The 22475-nt window shown below is 38.3% G+C and overlaps 1 protein-coding gene across 4 annotated transcripts in view; it reads left to right on the top strand.

Annotated features, from left to right (window-relative positions):
* LOC139452731 (serine/threonine-protein kinase 10-like) overlaps positions 1-22475 on the top strand; it is a 130646-nt gene that overhangs the window by 95129 nt on the left and 13042 nt on the right. For all 4 annotated transcript variants that reach the window (XM_071234311.1, XM_071234310.1, XM_071234309.1 and 1 more), the window contains one exon: positions 21417-21540. In XM_071234311.1, coding sequence (XP_071090412.1) covers positions 21417-21540 — 124 coding nt within the window. The remainder of the gene's footprint in view (positions 1-21416; positions 21541-22475) is intronic.

The following is a 22475-nucleotide window of genomic DNA, read 5'->3' as shown; positions in this document are numbered from 1 at the left end:
GTGATAGCCACAAGCTAAAAATGGCATAAAACACCACCCACTCACTCAGCATGTACAACTCAATTGATAGCCATAGGGATTAAAATTACATTTTCATTTTCTATTTGCTCTTTATTGACAGAATTACTAATAATATTGTATTATTTGAGGAATGTAAGTGAGGGGCACTTTTACGTTGATTGTGATATTTGTATGATATAGATCATCATGCGTTGATCGATGCTCATGATATCAATCACTGAATTATCTGGTCCAGACATGATTATTTACAAACCCCCATCATGTAGCTGGAATATTGCCAAGTGTGGCAAAAACAACAAACAAACAAATAAACAAACAAACAAACTGATTCCAAAAAGGGTTATTAGTATCCCATACGTTTCCAAGGGATTTTTTACTATCGTCTTGTTTTGTCAACATAGAAATTACACATAAAAGCTTTCTCACCCTTGTTTGTACTAATCAGACTAAAGTCTGATTTCAAGAGTGTTCCCATTGAACCAGGATTTATTACATAAATGCATGCGTGTATTAATTGCTTTTAAGCAGACATTGGCATCTCAACTTTCAGCCCGTCTCCTTCACAAGGCATCTTGTTATTGCAAATAGTGCCATGTACTTGCTGGAAGTAAGTCTGTAGTGACATGCGTAGATTATACATCTGTTATCAGGGCTAGTTATTTCAAGGAGGTGCTATAAGTATCCACTCAATGGCACTTGCAACACTGGTTAACATATCTCCAAGGTTGGGAATTAATGCGACTTGGCTAATCTGAGGGGCGTTGGGGTAGCCTAGTGTTTAAGGTGTTTGCTTGTCATGCTGAAGACCCAGGTTCAATTTCCCACATAGGTACATTTCTGTGTCACTCACCATATTCCTTAAAGCAGGATAAAACCAAATTCACACACTACTATTCAGTAATAAATTTACTACTCAAAACAAGTTATAGCATACACTCAGTTGGCAGACTGTATGTTACAATATTGACTGGCCATGACAGATTAACTGTAGACATATGACAAAGTCAGTGTTCTTGAACTTCTGTAGTGTTGTATAATATGCCTTTGCAGTGTTTGAAGGGTCCTTGAGTTATTTCATTTTGTATTTGTATCTAGGTTGACCATGCACCTGATTCTAACCCATAACATTAGAGAAATGACAAGGACCTTTGTTGTGATTAATTAGGAACAGTGCTTTGGGTGCTCATACTTTATATTCAAACAAATCCTTAAACCTACACTCATGGAACATCAACACAATTGCCACTACGGTGCTCAAAATTATGGACAATATACACTTTTGGGGAAATTTTAGAGACATTTCCATAATGTTATCAATTCAATACTTCTTTGTCATTATCCTAACACTGTTGAATTCATTTCAGTTTTAAACGACCTGTCTGTGGCATTGGATATGGAACAATCTGTATCTTTTGCGCAAACTATGGATGTCCTCTGATTTCAACAAATAATAGCCTTTTGCAGAGTTTTAGACAAAACAAAAATACTTTCAAAATCTTGTGATATTAATCACTGGATTGTCTGGTCCAGACTTGATTATCATATAGCTGGAATAATGCTGAGTTAAACAACAAACCAACCAACCTTTCAAAATCTGAACTATGGCCACTGAGGGCCATTGCACTTGCTTAGGTATTTGAATGGGTTAATTGTCATAATAGTTTTTTGTTATGTCGTTAAAAGGTTGGTTAAGGTATAACATTTTCAGAAGATGAGCAATAACTACAAATTTTCTTAGAGGTAATTCAATTATGAGGTTTATTTACGAGGATTCTATTTTCAACTGAGCACTGACATTTCAAGAATTTCTTAAATCAGTGATAGATGTTCTTCTTAGGGTTGAACGAGCAGGAATAAATGTGTGTGTAGGAAGTTCAGGGCACTACTGAGTTTTCTCTGTTATTTGTTTTGCTAGATAACTTAAATTAAGATGTTGGACAGCTTTCGAAATTCTCACAAGCTTGAGACAACTACTTTGTGCTGAGGACAAGTAAAAACCCAGTGATGGTCATACTCAGCATTTGAGGGCCATAATTCTGAACAAGTTCTCAGTGCTTCAGTTGCTACAAATTGAAACTTCAAAAAAAATGCACAAAACTGCATAAACCTGACAGAAAATGTAAACATAGTAAAGTATTCATTTCTTGTTCAAGCAGGACTAGCTACAAGCTCTGAGGACTGAAAAATATGGTTTGCTCTTGTCCCCCAAAATTAAATTCTAAGGCTGTTATTCTGCTGACATCTGCAGAAAGGAAATTCCATTGTGATGTATTAATCAATCTCATTGAAATCAGACCTTAGTTCTCGCTACTGCTAAACAAAGATCTGAGGACATCCAATTAGGGGTCACGTCAGAACGACCTTTCATCCAACCAATCAGAGCGCCGCTTACCAGATTGTGAAAGTGACAGTCGGAATGTGTTTTCTGATCATGCAACCACGAAATATTTACCACGGGGTATTCCGAATGACAGTTACGGGTTTTATGATTATATCCATACAATCTAGTTCATCTATAAGCCATTCCAGAATGTTCTTCTTATCAGTTTTAACATTTTTTATCGAGAATACAATGTCCTCAGATCTTTGTTTAGCGGTAGCAAAAACTAAGATCTGATTTCAATGAGATTGTGTATTAAGTCACATGTAAATTGAGGTGTTCAGGCTTTTTATAGCCTTGATAACCACCTTTAACCTACCCTGAATAAAGCAATAGCATTGTAGCAGTGTAACACTAATTTGCCTACACTAGTCCCCCGCACCCCATTGACAAGTAGACATGGAGACTGTCACCAGGCAGCAGTCAAACCTTAGGCGCCACAGCCATACCCAAGTAGAAGTGGCTCACGCTTTTGGACAGCTGATGAATATACAGATTACCGTAATGTGGTCAACTTTGATGTTTTGCCTGGAAACAATGCTGCCCCACACTTGACCAGTCAAGTAGTTTGGTGCTGTCCGTGGACACATTTCCTGCTGATAAATATACAATTGGCTTGTTTACACTGAAACAGTCTATCATTAGTCTGGTCTTGTTGCATTCGTCTGTAATGTGTTGTTAAAGATTATATTACTTTATATGGTATAAAACAGGAAGTAATTTCAATTGACCATTGACAGTCTTCCAAAAAGGATATACTAATTAGTATGTGCTAAAACAAAAACTTATGCAATGTGTTGATCTGACCATTAATTTGATTATTAAAAATCATTACTGAAGGTTTATGTGAGGTGATGTTATGGTTCCTTAAAATGTTTACATGTTCCATATCATATTGGCATTTTCTTGACAACAATTTATTCATGTATCTATGTAAAATTTGATAAACAGTTTTATGTCAAAACTCTCATTTCATTATTTGAATCTTTTCATCTTTGAATCTTTAAGTAGCCTTTATGATCTCAATTTAAAATTTTATCAATAGTTACATGATCGGGAAGGTTTGCGTGAGCTACAGTGCCTAACTGCACTATTTTTTGTGCTCTGGACCTGGATAGGCCAAGTTCTTCGTCTGATGGACCAATCATAGGGTCATGTTCTCGTTAATGGTGCCGTTGTACAAAACAACCTTAGCGAAGTCTATGTTCAGGTATTCAATTACGATCACCCTGGTTGTTTATGCATTCACTTATTTCGCCTTATTCCTGGGTTTGATTCCTCACATAGTAAAAACATACGAAATGCATTGTTGGTGTTTTTTGGCATGATATTGTTGGAGTATTGCCTAAGAACATACTGACAAACTCCTTACAATGTGATAAACCAACTTCAGGCATCAAGTGTAATATTGTTCAAGAACTGGATATAGCTGTTCCCACTTGGTCAATGTACGTTCCATCAACCATCCTCACCTTTTTGTATCATAATGCCATCCCAGTATGCTCTATCAACCCTATTGATCCACCATCAGGAGTTAACAACAAACAAGTTGGGCGTGTTTACAGTTTGCTGCGTATTGCTGATAGCAAACTAAACCTGTATTATCCTTTGTCTCCCCTTCGTCTTTACGTCAGCCTGGTGTGTCACTGTCCTCACACCAAACAACACAGCCCACATAGCACTGTATCGTAATTACCATGTGTAGAGGAGAGTTTGTCAAACAGGTTACCAACAGATAGGAAATATTGCCCCTCCTTGTCATTGTTCCAGGGCTGTACCGAGGTGCCAAATAACAAATAATTACTCTCGCCTCTCAAACGGCCATATGATGATTCGAGCCTCAGTAATCCATGAAGAAATTTGCTTTTCTTGTTATTTTGAACTTGAACTATGTGAGTAGCAATTTTCCGTTTGTTTCTCTATGTTTGATTTTAATGATGCCAATACACTTTGAGGTTAGCAATATTATTTGATTGTTTGTTATGTCCTTGGACCTGGCATTCAAATATAGGTTGTAGGGTATGTTTTTGCATATCATGTTTCAGAAGAAAATAACCTGCCATGCTTTGTTGACGTATTGAATTTGTATTCTGATCACAATGTATGGTGTTTGGAATCAGTGTCCGAAATCCGCATGTTGGAATATCTGTGTGTTGACCTCGGCTGAGATGCGTAGTACCAACGCTGATGGTGGAGAAGTGTAGGGTCAACCCTCAGCTGTGGTATGTGGCTGCATCTTCCTCTCATGATGGGGTAGAGATACATTTGTTAGGTGTCTGCAGACAAGCAGAGGAAACCTGAGCCCTGTTCTCCTCCAACATGTCGTTTAATGTAGGTTTGCTCATTGGTATGTTTGTGTGTATTGAAAACATATGATAAAGTAGTGTTTCAGATCAGTTATGTTCTAGGACAATGTCTTATTGTTATCCGAATGTCCTTAAGATGTTTTTGGTCAAATTTGCCTTGATAAATATAGAAGAATGTCATCAAAAAGTGATGCAATGATAAAAATGTCCCAATGACATTTGTCCATAACAAAATCACTGATAGGGATACATATCTGTCTTTATAACCCTAATGTTAAAATGTAAGGATTAAGAGGTTCCTTAGATTCAAATACCATAGAAGACCGTAAACACCTCAGGACCCCCTTAATTTTGAACACTTCATACAGTGTTGTTTTGACATTAGAATAAGTATATGCTCAATTGTATGTATAAGTTTCCTTTTGCTTTAAGCTTTTGCCAATTTTATGAATCATCTTTTTTTATGAAAAAAAAGGAAATATATGAAGTACATTCACCCCATACATCTGATGTCCCCACCCATTTAACCTGTCCCCCTTCATGCTGTCTGTGCCCCCCTTCAGTATCAGACAAGTACAGGCAAGTGTTACTGTCAATTTGAGCAGTACATTGCGGTCATCTATTCTCGGATCCAAAAACTTTCCTGGAGGTCGTGCTGACATTTGTACATAGCACAGGGAGAACTAACTAGGAACTACACCTAGAGATATGGTATACGTATTGTATTACACTGGTCCAAGGTGGAATATTTAGTACCAACCATCTTATAAACTTTACCATGTCTTGTACGGCATCTTTTCATCTTCTTTTCTCCAACACCTGGTATCGTCACTATGTATAGTGATTCCTAAGCACATGCTTGTTGCATTGTGGGGATTATGTGATGTGATGGATTCTGCTTTTGAGGAGAAATTTCTAATGATTATGTAAAAGGTTTTGTCGCTTTTATTATAATTGTGACACATGGAGGCAATGTCTCCAATTGTCCTGTCATATACAAACAAACACAAGTCAGTGTAGATATAATATTTTTGGATTTATTAAGCTGTAAATGTTAGTGGTCATTAAGGACTAGTAAAACAAAGTTCTTCAATTCGTGTGGTTATTACCAAGCAGCTAAAACAGTGATTAAGTTAACTTGACTGAATATACACCAAAGGCATTTTACAAGATTTTAGGGCCTTTTTTTGTCATGAGATGAATGTCATAAAGGATAAAATGCTTCTGTTATATACCAACTGTTTAATGATGTCAAAAAAAAATTAAAAAATTGTGATCATGAACTGTTTTTGTTTTTAGTGCTAAAAAGGAAGCTAAATTCATATATTACTCATCTGCTGCAGATTTATGTTAAGTTTTTAGAGAACAAAAATGCAAATATTGCGTATGAAGATAATTCATTATCATACAGCCTGTTTGAAACAGGTGCTCTATCAAACAGGGCGAGAATGTACAAGATCAGTTGGTCCGATGTGTCTCAGAAAGCTTTTCAACTTCAACATCAGGCTGTGGCAGAAAATGAAAATTAGTACAAGAATATCAAAATGTTTAACACTTGGGAAAATCTGTGCTGAACACCTTTGGGTCTACTAAACAAACTTTTATATCTTTTTCACACACAGGCTTTGAGATAGTGGTTGAAGTCACATGTGATAAAAAATGATATTGTGATGCCTCAAAGAAGTATGTAATAAGGTTTCATAGTAACATATGTAGAAAAAGATTAGAAAAGTAATTCATTTGTTCATTGCTGTAGAACACCTACTGTTTACAAATAGCAATCATCCTACCATAGACTTTATCATGCAATGTTCAAGTTATTTCCACCTGTCCAACAGGTTCTTTAGAGATATGTATTCATAAGGTGAGACATAATACATGTATATTTGTAAGGCAAAGAGGCAAGCAAGGATGACCTCTAATTAATGAGTAGCTGACAAATGAATCAATCTTTTGTGAAAAAGAGGAAGTCACAATTTCCGCCCTGAAATTGTCTGACCCAGTTCATTCTATGCGAAATTACAGGGTCCTTTGTTGGGATGTGATCATTGGAAATTCCTGTTTTCCCTGAAGAATTACTATCACACTTCGTCACCTGACTAGGTCTCGCGAGGAATGGCCCCACCACATTTCCTGGGTCCAACATGATTCTGAAACAGTACTTTTCATCTGTATGAAGAAGCATGGGAATCAGGCCCCCTCTTCAATGTGTAAAACATGGATATTTTAAGAAAAAACTAATATTAGTCCACAGTTGATTTGTATGGAAATGGTTTAGTATGTTTGTTGTATAAACATGGCGCAAGACTTTGGGCTTGAATCTCGGTGAATGTTTGACCGTCCGAATCACATCGCAAGTCAATATTACCCAGCATGCCTTGTCCTCCATTCCATCATCCAACATGGCGAAGATTCCGTCTAACAGGAAATGGCATCTACGTGCACTCAGACGGACCCCCGTCACAGATATCCATGCATTGTTTCGTGACCAGATGGACCAATATTGAACATTCATAACAAGCAAATAGTGGCGTTAAATTCAATTATGCTAATGCTCCTCCCCAATGCCACAGTAATGAAAGTTGTGTAAATAGAGAGTTTTGTCTGGTTATTTGTCAGGATATTGATTATTTACTGTTTTTTAATAAAACATTTATTGAAATATTTGTTAGAGATAATGACTTAACAGAAAAATTATTTTTCGTTGTTTTGGTTGTGCCCTCTTTTGTTTGGACTGTGGAATCCTAGAGAGAGTTTTGTTTGCTTTGAGATTAAAAAGAAAAAGAATAAATCTTCAGTTTGTTCATCACTTGATGTCTTGAGTGAGTGAGTATGGTTTTACACCGCTTTTAGCAATATTCCAGCAATATCACGGCGGGGGACACCAGAAATAGGCTTCACACATTGTGCCCATGTCGGGAATCGAACCCGGGTCTTCGGCGTGCTGAGCGAACGCTCTTGATGTCTTGAACTGTTTCCCTTCAAACTATAAAAAAATTAAGTAAAATATGTCCAAGAATCACCAACTTGAAAAAAATATGTGAAACGTCAACGCCAGAGAAAAAACAGTCTTTGTTATCCGACAAAACAGTGTAAAACGTAGTCCTGCACCAGGACTGTAGAATATATTTATTTTATGGAGAGAAAAAACAATCTAGATATGTATACAAAAGCAAGTCTAGCCAGCTCAATCTAGCTCTGTGAAATAAGCATTGGAAATTATTTGTTTAATTTTAGAGGCGAGAAGAGAATTGTGTCATATAAGATTTCATAGACTAAATGTGAATCTACTTAAAAAGCAAAATAGTGAAATTTGTATGAATGGATCACTGAAATCAGTGATGACACCAGGTGTTTGCAAAAAGGCCTACCTCTTAAGTTTTTAACATCTACTTTTTGTTTATATTTGCCATATTCTCACAAAAACCCAGTGAGTTTGACATACAATGCATGGAAATGTCCTTGAGGAATGCTTGATGTCATGTTCCTGTCATAAATATCATGTGACAAATATCTCCTTGGAAAGAGTTATTGATTTGCAATGGAGACGAGTTCTAGATAGTTGATCTACTGTTTCACTAAGTCAGTCAAGCGGTTGTGTTCTGCAGTTAGGAGAAGGCCAACATGTAGTCCTATCCTTCAACAACATGAACTAAAACTGACATCCTTGTTGATGTAATTATGTCTTCCACTGTAAGCCCACTAGACTCCATTTACCTCCAACTGCAGTGGTGAAATATTCCTGGAATGCACTGTGTTGTACTCACCCTCTGATGGCTATCCAACAACAGCAGTGTATTGTGGTTTTTGTGCATGCTTTATATACGTCATGGTTTATGGTTTAAATGCCAGTAGAGATGTAACTAGGGTCTTTCATCTTTATGGAACTGCAAATGGCCCAGCAGTCTAAGGTGCTGCCTCTTTGCAGCTGGTTGTGAGTTTGAATCCCAGTTTCATCCTGATTGTGATCCTTGGTTTGTTAGCATAATACTTGTGTGCTTCACTGAAAGGCTAAATGTCTACAATCTGTGTGATGTTGGGCTTTCCTGTAAGTTTAGTATATTCTGTTAATCCCACTTACCCACTACATCACTTTCCCGCCTCTTCTATTCATCATACAGCATTATGAGGATCAAGAATTCATGGTATGTGCCATGTTCATTTAAAATGGATGACTTGGCTCTGGCGTAACAGTGAGATTGCAAGGAACTGTCAGTGTAGTCACTCTGAAATTCAAACGACAGATTATAAATATTTTAATGTGAATTCTGTCACAATGTCATACCCTGTAAATGTTTAAAGAATAGTCCTTAATCAGGAGCTGTTTCATTTCCCTCGTGTCCAGTTCTTGAATGAGTTAAATGCTCTGGTGCTGAGTCCCTCAAGGAACATCTTGGTTAAATGTACTGATTCTGACTACTCGAGGATATTAATTGTGTATGATGTAAATTACTTCCATCTGTCTTCTTGTGTAGAAACCGTTTCATGTCTTCATGGAGATCAGAAAAAATAGTTGTGAATGCCAATCGATAATACTCGTTCATGTCTACTTGGTTCTCAACTATAATCAGACAGAAAATAAGTCAATGAGTAATTTTGGCTCTGTTATCATCTCTGAACAGAAGCCTTGACCATGCTGCTAGTATGGTGATTTGGTGGCTTCAGGTCAATTTCAGACCCTATTTTGATCCATTACCAATGCTTCTTAAAGGCTGATTTCATTCCTCATACTACTTGATTCTACTTTGGTCAGTAGGGACGCTCTCCATCTATCCCTAATGCATCAAAGTCCCTAAAGGCAATATTGACCAATAAAATCCCATTACTGGTGTCCAGTGAGGCCCGATACTTCCAGGGTAACCACTTTTGTTTAAGAAGATGCCCCAGGGAACACTTGGCCTGATTCGCAAGCAGGTAGAATTTACTGGTGGCATTTCTGGAGGAACAACTGACGGGGATCCTTCCCAGTAAATGACTGTGTTTCTGCGGTGGTTGTACCCCTGCACCCAGACTCAGATAGACTTAGTGGCAGCGACCTTACAGCTAATCAGCGTTATATTCGTAGTGAGGTAAAGCCTGGCAATAAACGTAATATCGCTAGTGAGGAGCGACTCATTACATTGATTTCCATGGCTCAGAGATGCTTGCATCTGAAATCCCTGGCTGCTTGTGGTCATGCTGTCATGTGGTGCTACTTCTGTGTAGGTGCTTGTGTGTGAGGGGGAGTTTGGTTGGTGGTGGTTTCCTTGTGTTGCCATTCTGGCCAAAGGGGAGTAGTGTTGTCAATTTAGAATTTAATTGTAGACGAATAGTATTCTCCTACGCAGAGATATTTTTGTAATGGTTTTGTATGGTCTCAATGTTTCATATTTCTACGCCCACATCACATAAAGATATTTTGCAAATCGTGTTTTCTTTCCCTTTTTAAAGTCGGCCTACAAACAACTACTTTTGAAATAAATATCAGTGTTAATGATGTGATCATAAAATATATGTGCATAATTAAACAATAAAGGTTAAACACATAGATTTAATAACATAGAGCTGTGACAATTTGAAAAACAGTGACAGTTTCCAAAACTAAGACTGAAAGTCAAGGAGTCCTTGTCATAAAATTTAATTTGTTATAAAGCGATCCAGAATGAAACACATCACCATACACAATCCCGATATTCGCAATAAAAATGTGTTTTGTTGCCGCAGAAAAAATTACTTGTATCCCTTCAGCGAATTCATGTAAGCAAAAAGGTGATAATTAAACTTGGTCAATACAAATTTGTAATTATATTTTATATGCAGAGATTGAGCCAGAAACAACAATCAGCTGTACACACATTTGCTCCCAATCTACCGTTCATTCGGTTAAAAATTACCCAATAATATTATATTACTTTAAGGAATTTTGATACAATGATCGGAAGAATTATACATGAAACTATTGGTTTATAAGGAATAAGATATCCAATATTGTGTTATTTTAGTTTGCAGCTTTACTATATATAGTTGAAATAAATTAATAAGCGTAGCTTAGTAACAACTGATCACTATTGCAGATACTTTTTATGTATGGACAATTTGACCCATCACCATCGGTACTCCCGTGCTCATTCACGGTAATGTTTTTGTGTTGGGGTAAAAAACATCAAAACTCTTCTACCCTGTTGTAGGGCGAGCACCCCTTGAAATCCCCCTAATTCTAGTTACGTAAAACTTGCCTTTTACATGGTGATATACCGTAGATCATTGACTCCTGTCTAGAAATATAAAGATTGATTGACCTGCTCAGATATGAATAATGTAGAAATAGAAGAATTGACAGGAAATTGCTGAGTTTCCCTGCTTTACAAAATGAAGATCATTGTCTATAAAAGTTGATTTACGTCACAAATGTTGATAGGAAATAGCACTAACAATACCAGCTCTTCATGTTATCAAAGCTCCTCGTTAAGAAACATTCAATCGAGTAATATCTAAAGTTTCAAAACAACCCAAATCACAATCATCAGTTCACTCATGTTATAGGTAATTGTTTACTGCCTGTAGTGATGGCAGAATATGAAATGAATAAATATTTGCAAGTTTTTATCGAACGCCTTGAAAAAGTGGCTTGTCAGGAAGTTGCTTAGTAGCCCAAGAGCAAACATGGCGTGGAGAAGGAAGTGATTCAGGTTCTCGCAGTCAGTCAGATAGTGCCAGTCCAGCATGAAGCCTGTCGGGCAGGGATATGGGCCACGGCATTACACCCTCACTGATCTCATCAGCCAAAGTATAGCCTTGCTAGGCACCTGTCACCAACAAAGGTAGGCTCGTTATGAAGAACATCTGCACTTCAGGTGATGTCATTAGTAAATGAACGTAATAACATAATTAGCTTCAGATGTGTTCTTGATTAAGTGCATGGTTTCAAGCGCACCTGTCATTGGATGATGTAAGTCATGGAATGAAGCGATTTAATAACCATATGATTACCTTCGGAATGAGGAGCTTGATGAAGCATAGTTACTTGAGGTAAATTACGAGGAATCGATATGCATGATTATGTTGTGGGTTACCTTTGTAGAAGAGGGGCAAAGAAATGTAGATTCTACAATGGTGAAGTTCGTGTCATCATCCATGATGGTTTAGAGTACTGGATAATTAAAACCAATCTGGACACCATTACTGCGTTATATCTGAAAGTCACTACTCACATGAAAGTGGGCAGGTAGCCCAGTCGTCTGAGGATCTGCAGTTGCTGTGTAGAGTTGTACCCCATAGGTGTGCCAGGAATCTGTGATCATTGGTTCGAATCCCTGACCCATCCTGATTTAGTTCCTAGGTTTGTCTGCACCATACCCGTAGTCGCCAAAGTGGTAAATGTGGTCAGACCTACACCACTTTGAGCTTTCCTCCCACATCAAGCTGACATTGTGATGTAACTGAAATACTGTTCAAGAAAATTAAATCAAACTCACTCACTCACATGATAACAATATGATAACATTTCCCTGGAAACAATGAATCATAGCTCTATTCATCTTGGTTGCATTATGTTTTAAGTTAAGAATTCATTCACCTTTTTAGTGTTTGGAATTAGTCATATCATTTTCAGTTTGTCCCGAGTGATCAGCGCTTGATAATTATCACTTGTGAAAAACATGTTTTTGAAGGAAAGGGTCCAAACATTTGAAGGTATATCTGTAAGTTTAATAAATGATTTTTAGAAATCTTTTGGCAATAACATTAAACTATCATTGCATCTGTACAAGTAACCATAAAACCCTTATTTATGATCCATTACCAAAACCCCACATCTGCGTAGGAAGATTATCTCCTAAATCTGAGATAATTATTCTTTTTTACATCACTGATAAAACTCTTTTTCCACCCACATAGATGTTATTCAATGTTTTAATAGAAACATGAAACACAATGAAGCACAAAGATCTCTCTTGTGTATTTTTAACTAGACAGGTGTTCTTATCTTTCATGATTCAAAGATTTTTTCTTCAAAGTTTCATTAAATCTGTGAAAATGACCTTGAGTTGTTTCTGTATTCTCTATGTCGGGTTGTGAATATTGAATTACTAAAACTTTGAAATGAAACTTGCATGATGTCGTAGAATATATGCCATCTGTATATACAATATCCTAATGATCACGTTACATTGTGCATTGGTATTCATAGATCTGTAAGAATTTCTTTCAAAGGCAAGGCCACATTCCTACTTTGAACCATGAACCATGTCCTTGCTATTCACATATATTGATATGCTTAGTTTCCACATCAAAGTCTGTATTGGAGAAGAGTGAATAGGTGAGTATAGTTTTACGCTGCTTTTAGCAACATTCCAGCAATATCACAGCGGGGGACATCAGAAATGGGCTTCACACATTGTTCCCATGTCAGGATTCAAACCCGGGTCTTTGGCTGGACGAGTGAAAGCATTAACCACTATAGGCTACCTGGCTGCCCCTTATTGAAAAAGAAAAACTCAAACATTATGACATTTGTGAAGTCATGCTAATACCTGCAGTCAGAAACCTAGTCCTGAAGCACAAATGAACATTTTCAGTAGTAAACAGATCCATAGGACATTTGGACAGCATATGAACATTTGGACAGCATCTTTGTTTATTTTATCATTATAAGAACTAGTATATATAGTACTGGTGTGAGTGTGTGTGTGTGTGTGCGCGCACACGCACACGCACACGCACACGTTAGTTATCAACACTGTTAAGGCCCCAGCAATCTATGCTGGTCGTTTAAAGAGACAACCAAATGGATTGGGTGGTCAGACTTGGTGACTTGGTTAATAGCCTGTCCTTCTATCCCAACTGTGTGGATCACTGCCCACAATTTCAATCAATGGATTGTCTGGTCAAGTCTCCATTATTTACAGGCTGCAGTTAAATAGATGGAATATTCCTGAGTGCAGTATTAAACAACAAACAAATGAATGTATTGTAGCAGGATAGATCCCATGGGATGGACTAATGTACTTCACAGCTGATTTCCTTTATTCAGGGTCCTGGGATTCTTTATCAGTTATTATTTTTTACCATCTAGCTATGATGATGAGTACATTACTTTCATCCTTCATCTTCATCACTGGTTTAAGACTATGGTTGTTTGTGAAACAACTGCATTTGGGGAGACAACTATCAGAACCTACTGTAACAATTTTTTCTATTTGTTTCACATGCGCAGTCTCTCAGACCCTGTATGGCAATCCACTACCACTGTCATTATTAAAGTGGCAAAAATTGTAGACAGGATTTGATATTTTTACGATTCCCCTTGTGACTGTATTTTACAATTCCCCTTGTGACTGTATTTCACATTTCTTTAATCATTGGATTGAAACATTGACAACTTTTACTGAAAATGAAAGATAGAAACGTGATATTTGCATCTATGTGTGTCATTCATTTTGGATTGTCAACATTCAGACCTATATGAGACATAAGCACACCTGTTTTGACAATACAACATTCCGTATGCATTAACAGGGAACAATAGTTAATGTAACCCTTACATGCTTAGGACTATCTAGACATGCTGTCGCCGTTGAAAATTCTGCTTTTAAAGTGAGTGTGTTTTCATTTCTGTGGATTTCATGTGAATCAGAATTTTTGTATGTGTTGATATTTCTGGAGGAGATTGTTTGGGATATGTTTAGAAACATCTCAACATCATTGGTGTTTAGTAAACCTGAAGCTAAAGTGTTACCGGACAGATTGGTGGTTGAATGTTGCTTTCAGCAATATCCAGCAACATAAAGGGGAATAGGGTAGCCTTTTCGTTCAAGTGTTTTCTTTCATGTCAAAGGCCATGGTTCAGATCCCCACCTGGGAACAACATGTGAAGCACACTTCTGTTGTACCCCGTCATGATGTTGCTGGTATATTGTTGCCTAAAGTGGCGTAAAACCTTGTTCACTCACCCACCCAGCAACATGGTGGCTGGGGACACCAGAAATGGGCCTCATCAGACACATGGAACGGGGAGACACTAGCAAGATTTCATGAGATAACTAATTTAATCAATTTGTGTCTTTCTCAATCAAATCATGACCTTATTATGATCCCCTCAAACATTCCTCTCAAATGTCAGATGCTTCATTAACAAGAAAATATCATTCTGATCCGAGGATGAGCAATGCTTTTTTTACCAAGTTAATCTCTCTGTGATTGACAACAATCCTGAAAAGTAAATTGTGTGATCAGACAAGGTTGCTGAAAAACATGAAAGCTAAATTGGTCCAACAAAACTAGTTTCCTGGTGCACTGAAGTAAGGAGAATGTGAGTGACGTAAGCTGGCTGGTGGGGAGGTGTTTGTTCTCAACGGGGAATGCAGCTGCACTTGGCTCTCTCCCCAGGTGAACAGAGTGACAGGCTCTGCAGAGGAACCCTAGAGGTTGACATGCGTTTAGCCGAACCGAATACACAAGACAGAGTAGTTAATACTCAGATACATCTATATCAGAGTCATATCGATCGTCTTTTCTCTTTTCCACAGACTCCTTAAGTTGTGCTCTACCAATTCATCCCAGCCCTGTGTTTTGGTTGGAGTGGATGGTTGTTGTTGTGTGTGTAGTCTTACTTGATAGCTGGTGGTGTGTTGACTTAGGCTTGGTGGTAACATGCCAGCCTGAGCCTGACAAACAGGAAGAGGGTGACAGGTGCCCTGCGAGTTTGACTTTTAACACTTGTACACTGGATCATGTGGTGTTTAGAGTCTTCAGAATACCATTACTATGAATTTACTGTGAAGAGGGACATAGACCACTACCTCATTAAATGATAGGGACACTTGTGAAGGTGTTTGTAATATAGATGAAGGTTTGATTCCTTACATGCGCACAATGTGGGAAAACTATTGTATTCCTTGTGTCCTCTGCTGAAATATTGCTAAAGGTGGTATGAGATCACTCACTCATTACGTGGGTTGATGCTCATCATATCAATCACTTGATTGTTGATTATTTTACAGAATGCAGTCATATCACTCTGTCGCTCGCTCGTTCGCTCACTCACTCACTCACTCGCGGAGGCTGATATTAAGCCTTGTAGGAGGTGCTCTGTCTTGCTCATTGCCATGGAGTAAACTTCCTCGCCTGCAATTTGTGAAGCCGGGTTTTGGTAAAACAGAGTAGCACTGACTCACTCACCCCCTTGTCTTCAGTTTCATATGTTCTTCTCATCCCATTGCATACCATTTACATGCACATAGTTATCAGTTTGGTGTGTCATGGAATAGCCCTGACAGTAGTGGGGATATATAATCACAGATATTCTGTATGGACACACAACACCCAACTAGCAAGACAGAACGGTGTCTGTGTTTTGTCAGGAAGTGATTTTTATTTTTTTTCAATGATTAAAAAAGGCGATTTAAGAAAGGTCAGTAGTGATGAGCAGCCACATGTAGAAAAGACAGTTATCTTGCGAATACATGCAATGTTAACATCTGACATTATCAGTAACATAGTTATGGACATGTTGTGTCAGCAGTGCAACTCCGAAGGCGCCACAGACACCAAAGCTTCCTCTTACGGCACACTGCACAGTATTACCTATATATCGCATGCCTCTTGGTTGTATCCACGTGGCGATTCTGGTTAGAGTAGGTCCCAGCAACCTGTGGTGGTTGTGAGAAGCGACTTACTGGTTTAGGTGGTCAGACTCGTTGACCTGGTTGATTGCATGTCATCGTACCCCGACGCAGTAGGTCGTTGCTCACAATATCAATCACTGGTTTGTCTGGTCCTGACTATTATTATTTACAGGCTGCAGTCATATAGCTGGAATATTGCTGAGTGCCGCATTCAACAAACAAAGACATTAGCTCTGTTATACCTGTTAGTGAGAAGAAAAATTGAACACATTTCAGGTTCTTTACTATTTTTTCTTGCAAAATGCAATCTGAATATGTTGCCATGTGGACAGTGCTAGTTCTATCATATCAGTCTTACAGATCAATATATGACTTTGTAACATGCAAGTTTTTCATTCAGCATTTATTTTAACTTCTTTTTGTTATATTGGGGTCTTCCAATTTTTATCTTGAAGTCTTGGCTCAGGTTTTGGTTTTTAACAGTATTGAGGTGAGAGAAATTTTTCTTCTTCTTTCTTAGATGGCTAGTATGCCAAGTAGCAGATGGCAAAAACTAAATATGTGTGGTCAAGGTATACTTGAGGTCATTTACAACAAAAGCTGATCATGTATTTGTTAATAAGCTCAAGAATTCAGGATATTCTTTTGAAGATGTGGTATTTTGTTTGGTTTATTATTTTTCTTCAACCTTTTGCAATATGTAGAGTAAAGAACGAACAAAACGAGAACTGGAAGGTGCAGCTGTATAAAGTTAGTGAATATTTATGTACTTACTGTGTGTTTAGTCTGGAAAACTCGCTTAATCTGACTTTTTTACTTCTGTTTATTATGTAATATGATAATCAAGCAGCTTTCATAGCAAAGATGACATTATGTCGAGTGTATTGGTCAGAAAGAGTTGTCAAATGGCATTCAAACTCCAGAATGTGGATCAAATTAATACAATAAATATAATGGTACTGATATGTTTCGCTGCTATCATGGGTAATATTTGTCTCGTAACTGTATGTCCATTGTGGAAATAAAATTATCATAATTCTGTTACCCTGGTAACCTCTGTCAACATTACATTTTGGGCAGTGATGAACCGGATGTATCATCAGTGATGCTTTGTGGGGCCAGCCTGGTGTTACCCTTGTTTCTATTTGGATGCTAACCCCTGACAAGCACCTGTCAACCTGAAGACTATATTTCCACGCAGCAGGAGATTACCACCTAGGTCAGGATCTCCTTTCTGTGGCTTCTTGTCACAAGATAGATGAGTGACGTCCTGTCAGTGCGCTCTGTAGCTGTATTGAATTGCTGCATGGTGCTGGGAAGTGGTTATTGTGATCACAAGTAGCATCATCATATTGATGGCGTTCTGATAAATATCAGTGCTGACCTTTCAGAACTGTACGAAGAGTTGGTATCATGTATGAAGAAAATGATTCTGGAATGTCTTTTGTTGGTAGCTCTGCTAATGGGAAGTAAGGTAAACTCGTTATGTGTCTAAGTAGGAGTAATTCTGCACCATAAACTTGTATTTCACCTGAAACTGGAGTTGCTGTTAAATGAAGGTATTGATTTTTGCTTGACTCAATCTTGGTACCTTCCAAACAATAAACATCATTTAGGAGCCATGATTATATGTCAAAGATTGAGCTTGACACTTCATCAGAGCCTGGACTCCAAATGATAACGATGTTCTGGGGTTTGTATGTATTACTCGTGTGGTTTTCTACTTGTCATGGTCATTTGAATGTCTGGTTAAGAATTGGTCCTGCTTGTCATAAGATGCGACTAAAGGGATCAGGGGGACTCGGTTACTTGGTTGATGCACGTCATCGTATCCCATTTGCATAGATCGATGCTCATGATGTCAATCACTTGACTGTCTGGTGTGAGAGTTTGTATATATCACTCTTTTGTTGTTTTCTACTTGTCATGACTGCTGAATTTATATGGTCATCAACAATACATTATGCTGTACCTGAGCTGGTTCAATTGTACTTGTTCAGTGCACAAAGGGTTATGTCCCTGTTTCTTGAGAGGGAAAGGTTATTTGTGGGAATATACCAGTTACTGAGTAAAAGCCGACTCTTCAGACTTGTTCCATGGTCTTCCCTTAGCATGACAACATTAACTTGATTAAGAACAGGGCCCGTTCCACAAAGCGATCTTAGCACTAAGATGATCGTAAGTCCTATACTTAAACATAGGTTTACGATCATCGTAGCGCTAAGATCACTGTGAGGAATGGGACCCAGGTCTGTATGATGTTGCATGTCTTCAGTGTGTGGGATTTCCTCCATATTCCACATATTTCCCATGTTCATCTTATGTCTTGTCACAAGGTCAATGAGTGACCTGTCAGTGTTGTACCTCTGTAGCTGTATTGAATGGTGTTGGAAGGTGGCTATTGAGATCACAAATAGCATCATCATTTATATGTATCTGGACCTCTTCTGCTTATAAGAGTAGTTGTTGACTGAAGCAACTCCAGAACATTAACCAAGGCCCAAAGCATCCCCACATGACACGTCCTGGAGAGCATTCCTGTATGTATAGAACCAAGTCAATGAGTGCCATGTTCTATATCTTAAGTATTGCACTTTCAGTCACAAGAAACCCATACCAAACTGGCCCTGTAAAGAGGCAACATGGCCTTCAGTATTGATCTGACAAAAGCCCCGGCCACTAATGAAGCCATTTCCTAATGCATGTCATTCCCTCTCAAAGACTTATGATGAATGACAGCAAGGACTGAAATGTCCACCACTATGTATAGACTGGGTACATCACGTCAGTACTATGTATAGACTGGGTACGTCACGTCAGTACTATGTGTAGACTGGCTACATCACATCAGTACTATGTATAGACTAGGTACATCACATCAGTACTATGTATAGACTAGGTACATCACGTCAGTACTATGTGTAGACTAGGTACATCGTGTCAGTACTATGTGTAGACTGGCTACATCACATCAGTACTATGTATAGACTAGGTACATCACATCAGTACTATGTATAGACTAGGTACATCACATCAGTACTATGTGTAGACTAGGTACATCACGTCAGTACTATGTGTAGACTAGGTACATCACGTCAGTACTATGTATAGACTAGGTACATCACATCAGTACTATGTATAGACTGGGTACATCACGTCAGTACTATGTGTAGACTGGCTACATCACATCAGTACTATGTATAGACTAGGTACATCACATCAGTACTATGTATAGACTGGGTACATCACGTCAGTACTATGTGTAGACTGGCTACATCACATCAGTACTATGTATAGACTAGGTACATCGTGTCAGTACTATGTATAGACTAGGTACATCGTGTCAGTACTATGTGTAGACTGGCTACATCACATCAGTACTATGTATAGACTAGGTACATCACATCAGTACTATGTATAGACTAGGTACATCGTGTCAGTACTATGTGTAGACTAGGTACATCACATCAGTACTATGTGTAGACTAGGTACATCACGTCAGTACTATGTATAGACTAGGTACATCACATCAGTACTATGTGTAGACTAGGTACATCACGTCAGTACTATGTGTAGACTAGGTACATCACGTCAGTACTATGTGTAGACTAGGTACATCACGTCAGTACTATGTATAGACTAGGTACATCACATCAGTACTATGTGTAGACTAGGTACATCACGTCAGTACTATGTGTAGACTAGGTACATCATGTCAGTACTATGTGTAGACTAGGTACATCACGTCAGTACTATGTATAGACTGGGTAAGTCACGTCAGTACTATGTGTAGACTGGCTATATCACATCAGTACTATGTGTAGACTAGGTACATCACGTCAGTACTATGTGTAGACTGGCAGTGTTTGAAATCCTGGGGTCCTTTAGGTCTTCTATGGTATTTGAATCTTGGGACCCCCGAAATCTTTCTCTTTTAACATTAGGGTTATGACAAGGACCCCTTGACTCTCATGCGTACTTTCAAACAGCCTGGGCTAGGATATTCACATGTATAGTTATGTCGTTCACAATCAGGGGTCCTTGATTCCTTAAGGTTTGTTCCTGTAGTATTTGAATCTAGGGACTCTAGTTTTCAACATTAAGCTTATGACACCTTCATGCTTAATTTCACATATTGCTTCATGGATGACTGTCTCTGCCTACTGTTAATACCTCTATCTGGGGTAAGGGATGCTAAGTGTTTCAACTTGCAAACAGAACCTCTCCTAGGAATTGTCTTGTTGCGGGGAAGTGAATATATTGAAGCGTGTGTCACAGTGACTTGCAGCTTACTGTATGAATGGGAATTGTTCTGTATTAGATGTTTATCGATCAGGGTTCCTTGTCAACGGGATCTCGAGAAGGTTTCTGTACCAAACCATAACACTCATACACTGTGTTCCTTTACATAATGTAAGAGGCAACTTACAGGATCTGATGTTGAGGCTCACTGACATGTCATCGTATCCCAATTGTGTGGATTATGCGGATGTCAATCACTAGGTTGTCTGGTCTAGACTTCATTGTTTACTGACTGCTGGAATATTGCAGCGTTAAACAAGAAAACAAATAAGTCCTTGACTTATTTGCTAGACTTTTGATAGAGAAATAAACATAGATTTGACATTCTATGCTATTGAAACCATGGCCATGCCATCAGTTTACCCCCATCTTTCTCTTTATAGACTGGTTTAGTGCAGTAACCAAGTGGTTAATGCGTACCTGGTCACACAGAAGACCCATGTTTAATTCGTCCCATGGGTTTTTTCCCTGCCGTGATATTGCTGGAATATTGCTGGAATAAGTCGTGTAAAACCACACTTGCTCAATCACTCATTTACTGCTAGGGGTTCCAGTTCATTTCTGAAAAGATCATCCTGAATGATAAACCTACTGCAACATCAAACCAAACCAACACATATAATGAACATTTTTATTACCCAAACACATGATCAATGAATATGAAGACAAACAAATAACATGTGGAAGCGATACTGACCCTAACCAACCAATGAACATTACTAGAAGACAAATAACATGATGAAGCAAAACTGTGAGCATGCTGTCAGTTCCTGATCCCTGATGTGTTCCTCCTCTGTGTTCCAGGAAGCAGGACCTGCGTGAGCTGAAGCTGCTCCAGAAGCAGGAGAACAAGCAGTACCAGGACCTCATGTACAAGGCCCATGTCGCCAGAGATGCCCAGGAGAAGAAGTTCGAGACTGACATGCAAGTAAGTCATCAAATCCCTTTCCTATTGTAAAAGGCCCATGTCACCACAGATTTCCAGAGAACCAATAACTTTTACAAATACAAAACCTCTAAAACCTGTATTTCGGGCGTCATTGCACGATAAAAATCTTCAGTTTTTCAAAAAAAAGCCCTCTTCACTGTCAACTGTCCATAATTGTAAGGGACTTTTGGTTATGTGGTTAAAGAGACATTTTTGTCAAGCTGTGAAACACAGTTTTGGCATTATCTGGCTTGAATATTGCTAAAACTGGCAGAACACCATACTCCCTCATTGGGCAGTAAGGCTTTCAGTGCCCAGGTGTCTTATTACAGTGATGAATATGTTCACCATTCCATCTATGCCCTTGTACTCCTCCCACATTAAGCTGACACAAACAAAATTATTCAAACAGCATTAAATCAGGATCTGTATCCAAGGACAACGATTTATCCGACCACAGAATGATATGAGTATATATTAGTAAGGTGCAATGCTATATTAACTTTAAGTTCATCCATCCCACCCCTAACATGTTCATGTAGTTTATGTCCTGCACACATAATTGACTTTCTCAAATAACCTAGCCGTCCTCTCAGCATGTCTATAGAAACTAGAGCTGTATAAATGAATACTGCATTAGGACATGAACATAACAAATATTCATATTGATCTTGCAAATAATATGTGCCTCTCAATGTTAATGTTTTGGCAACAGGTTGCTCCATATCATCATAACCTATATTGTATCCCCTAAACACTGAGTCATTTATAATATCACATGAGACTACTTATCCACTTATCAACTAGTCTGAAGCCTCTGACAAGTAAAATTTCTTATGGTCAACTGGTCCATATACAGAGACTAACATCTACTGAAAATAATGCCACATTACAAGTTCAGGCCAGTAGACTCAAATGTTTGGGGCACAAACTGT

The sequence above is a fragment of the Haliotis cracherodii genome, unplaced genomic scaffold (genome assembly GCF_022045235.1).
Source record: "Haliotis cracherodii isolate W230 unplaced genomic scaffold, xgHalCrac1.p SCAF_9, whole genome shotgun sequence".
Classification (NCBI taxonomy): domain Eukaryota; kingdom Metazoa; phylum Mollusca; class Gastropoda; order Lepetellida; family Haliotidae; genus Haliotis; species Haliotis cracherodii.
This window is presented reverse-complemented; position numbering and strand designations above follow the sequence as displayed.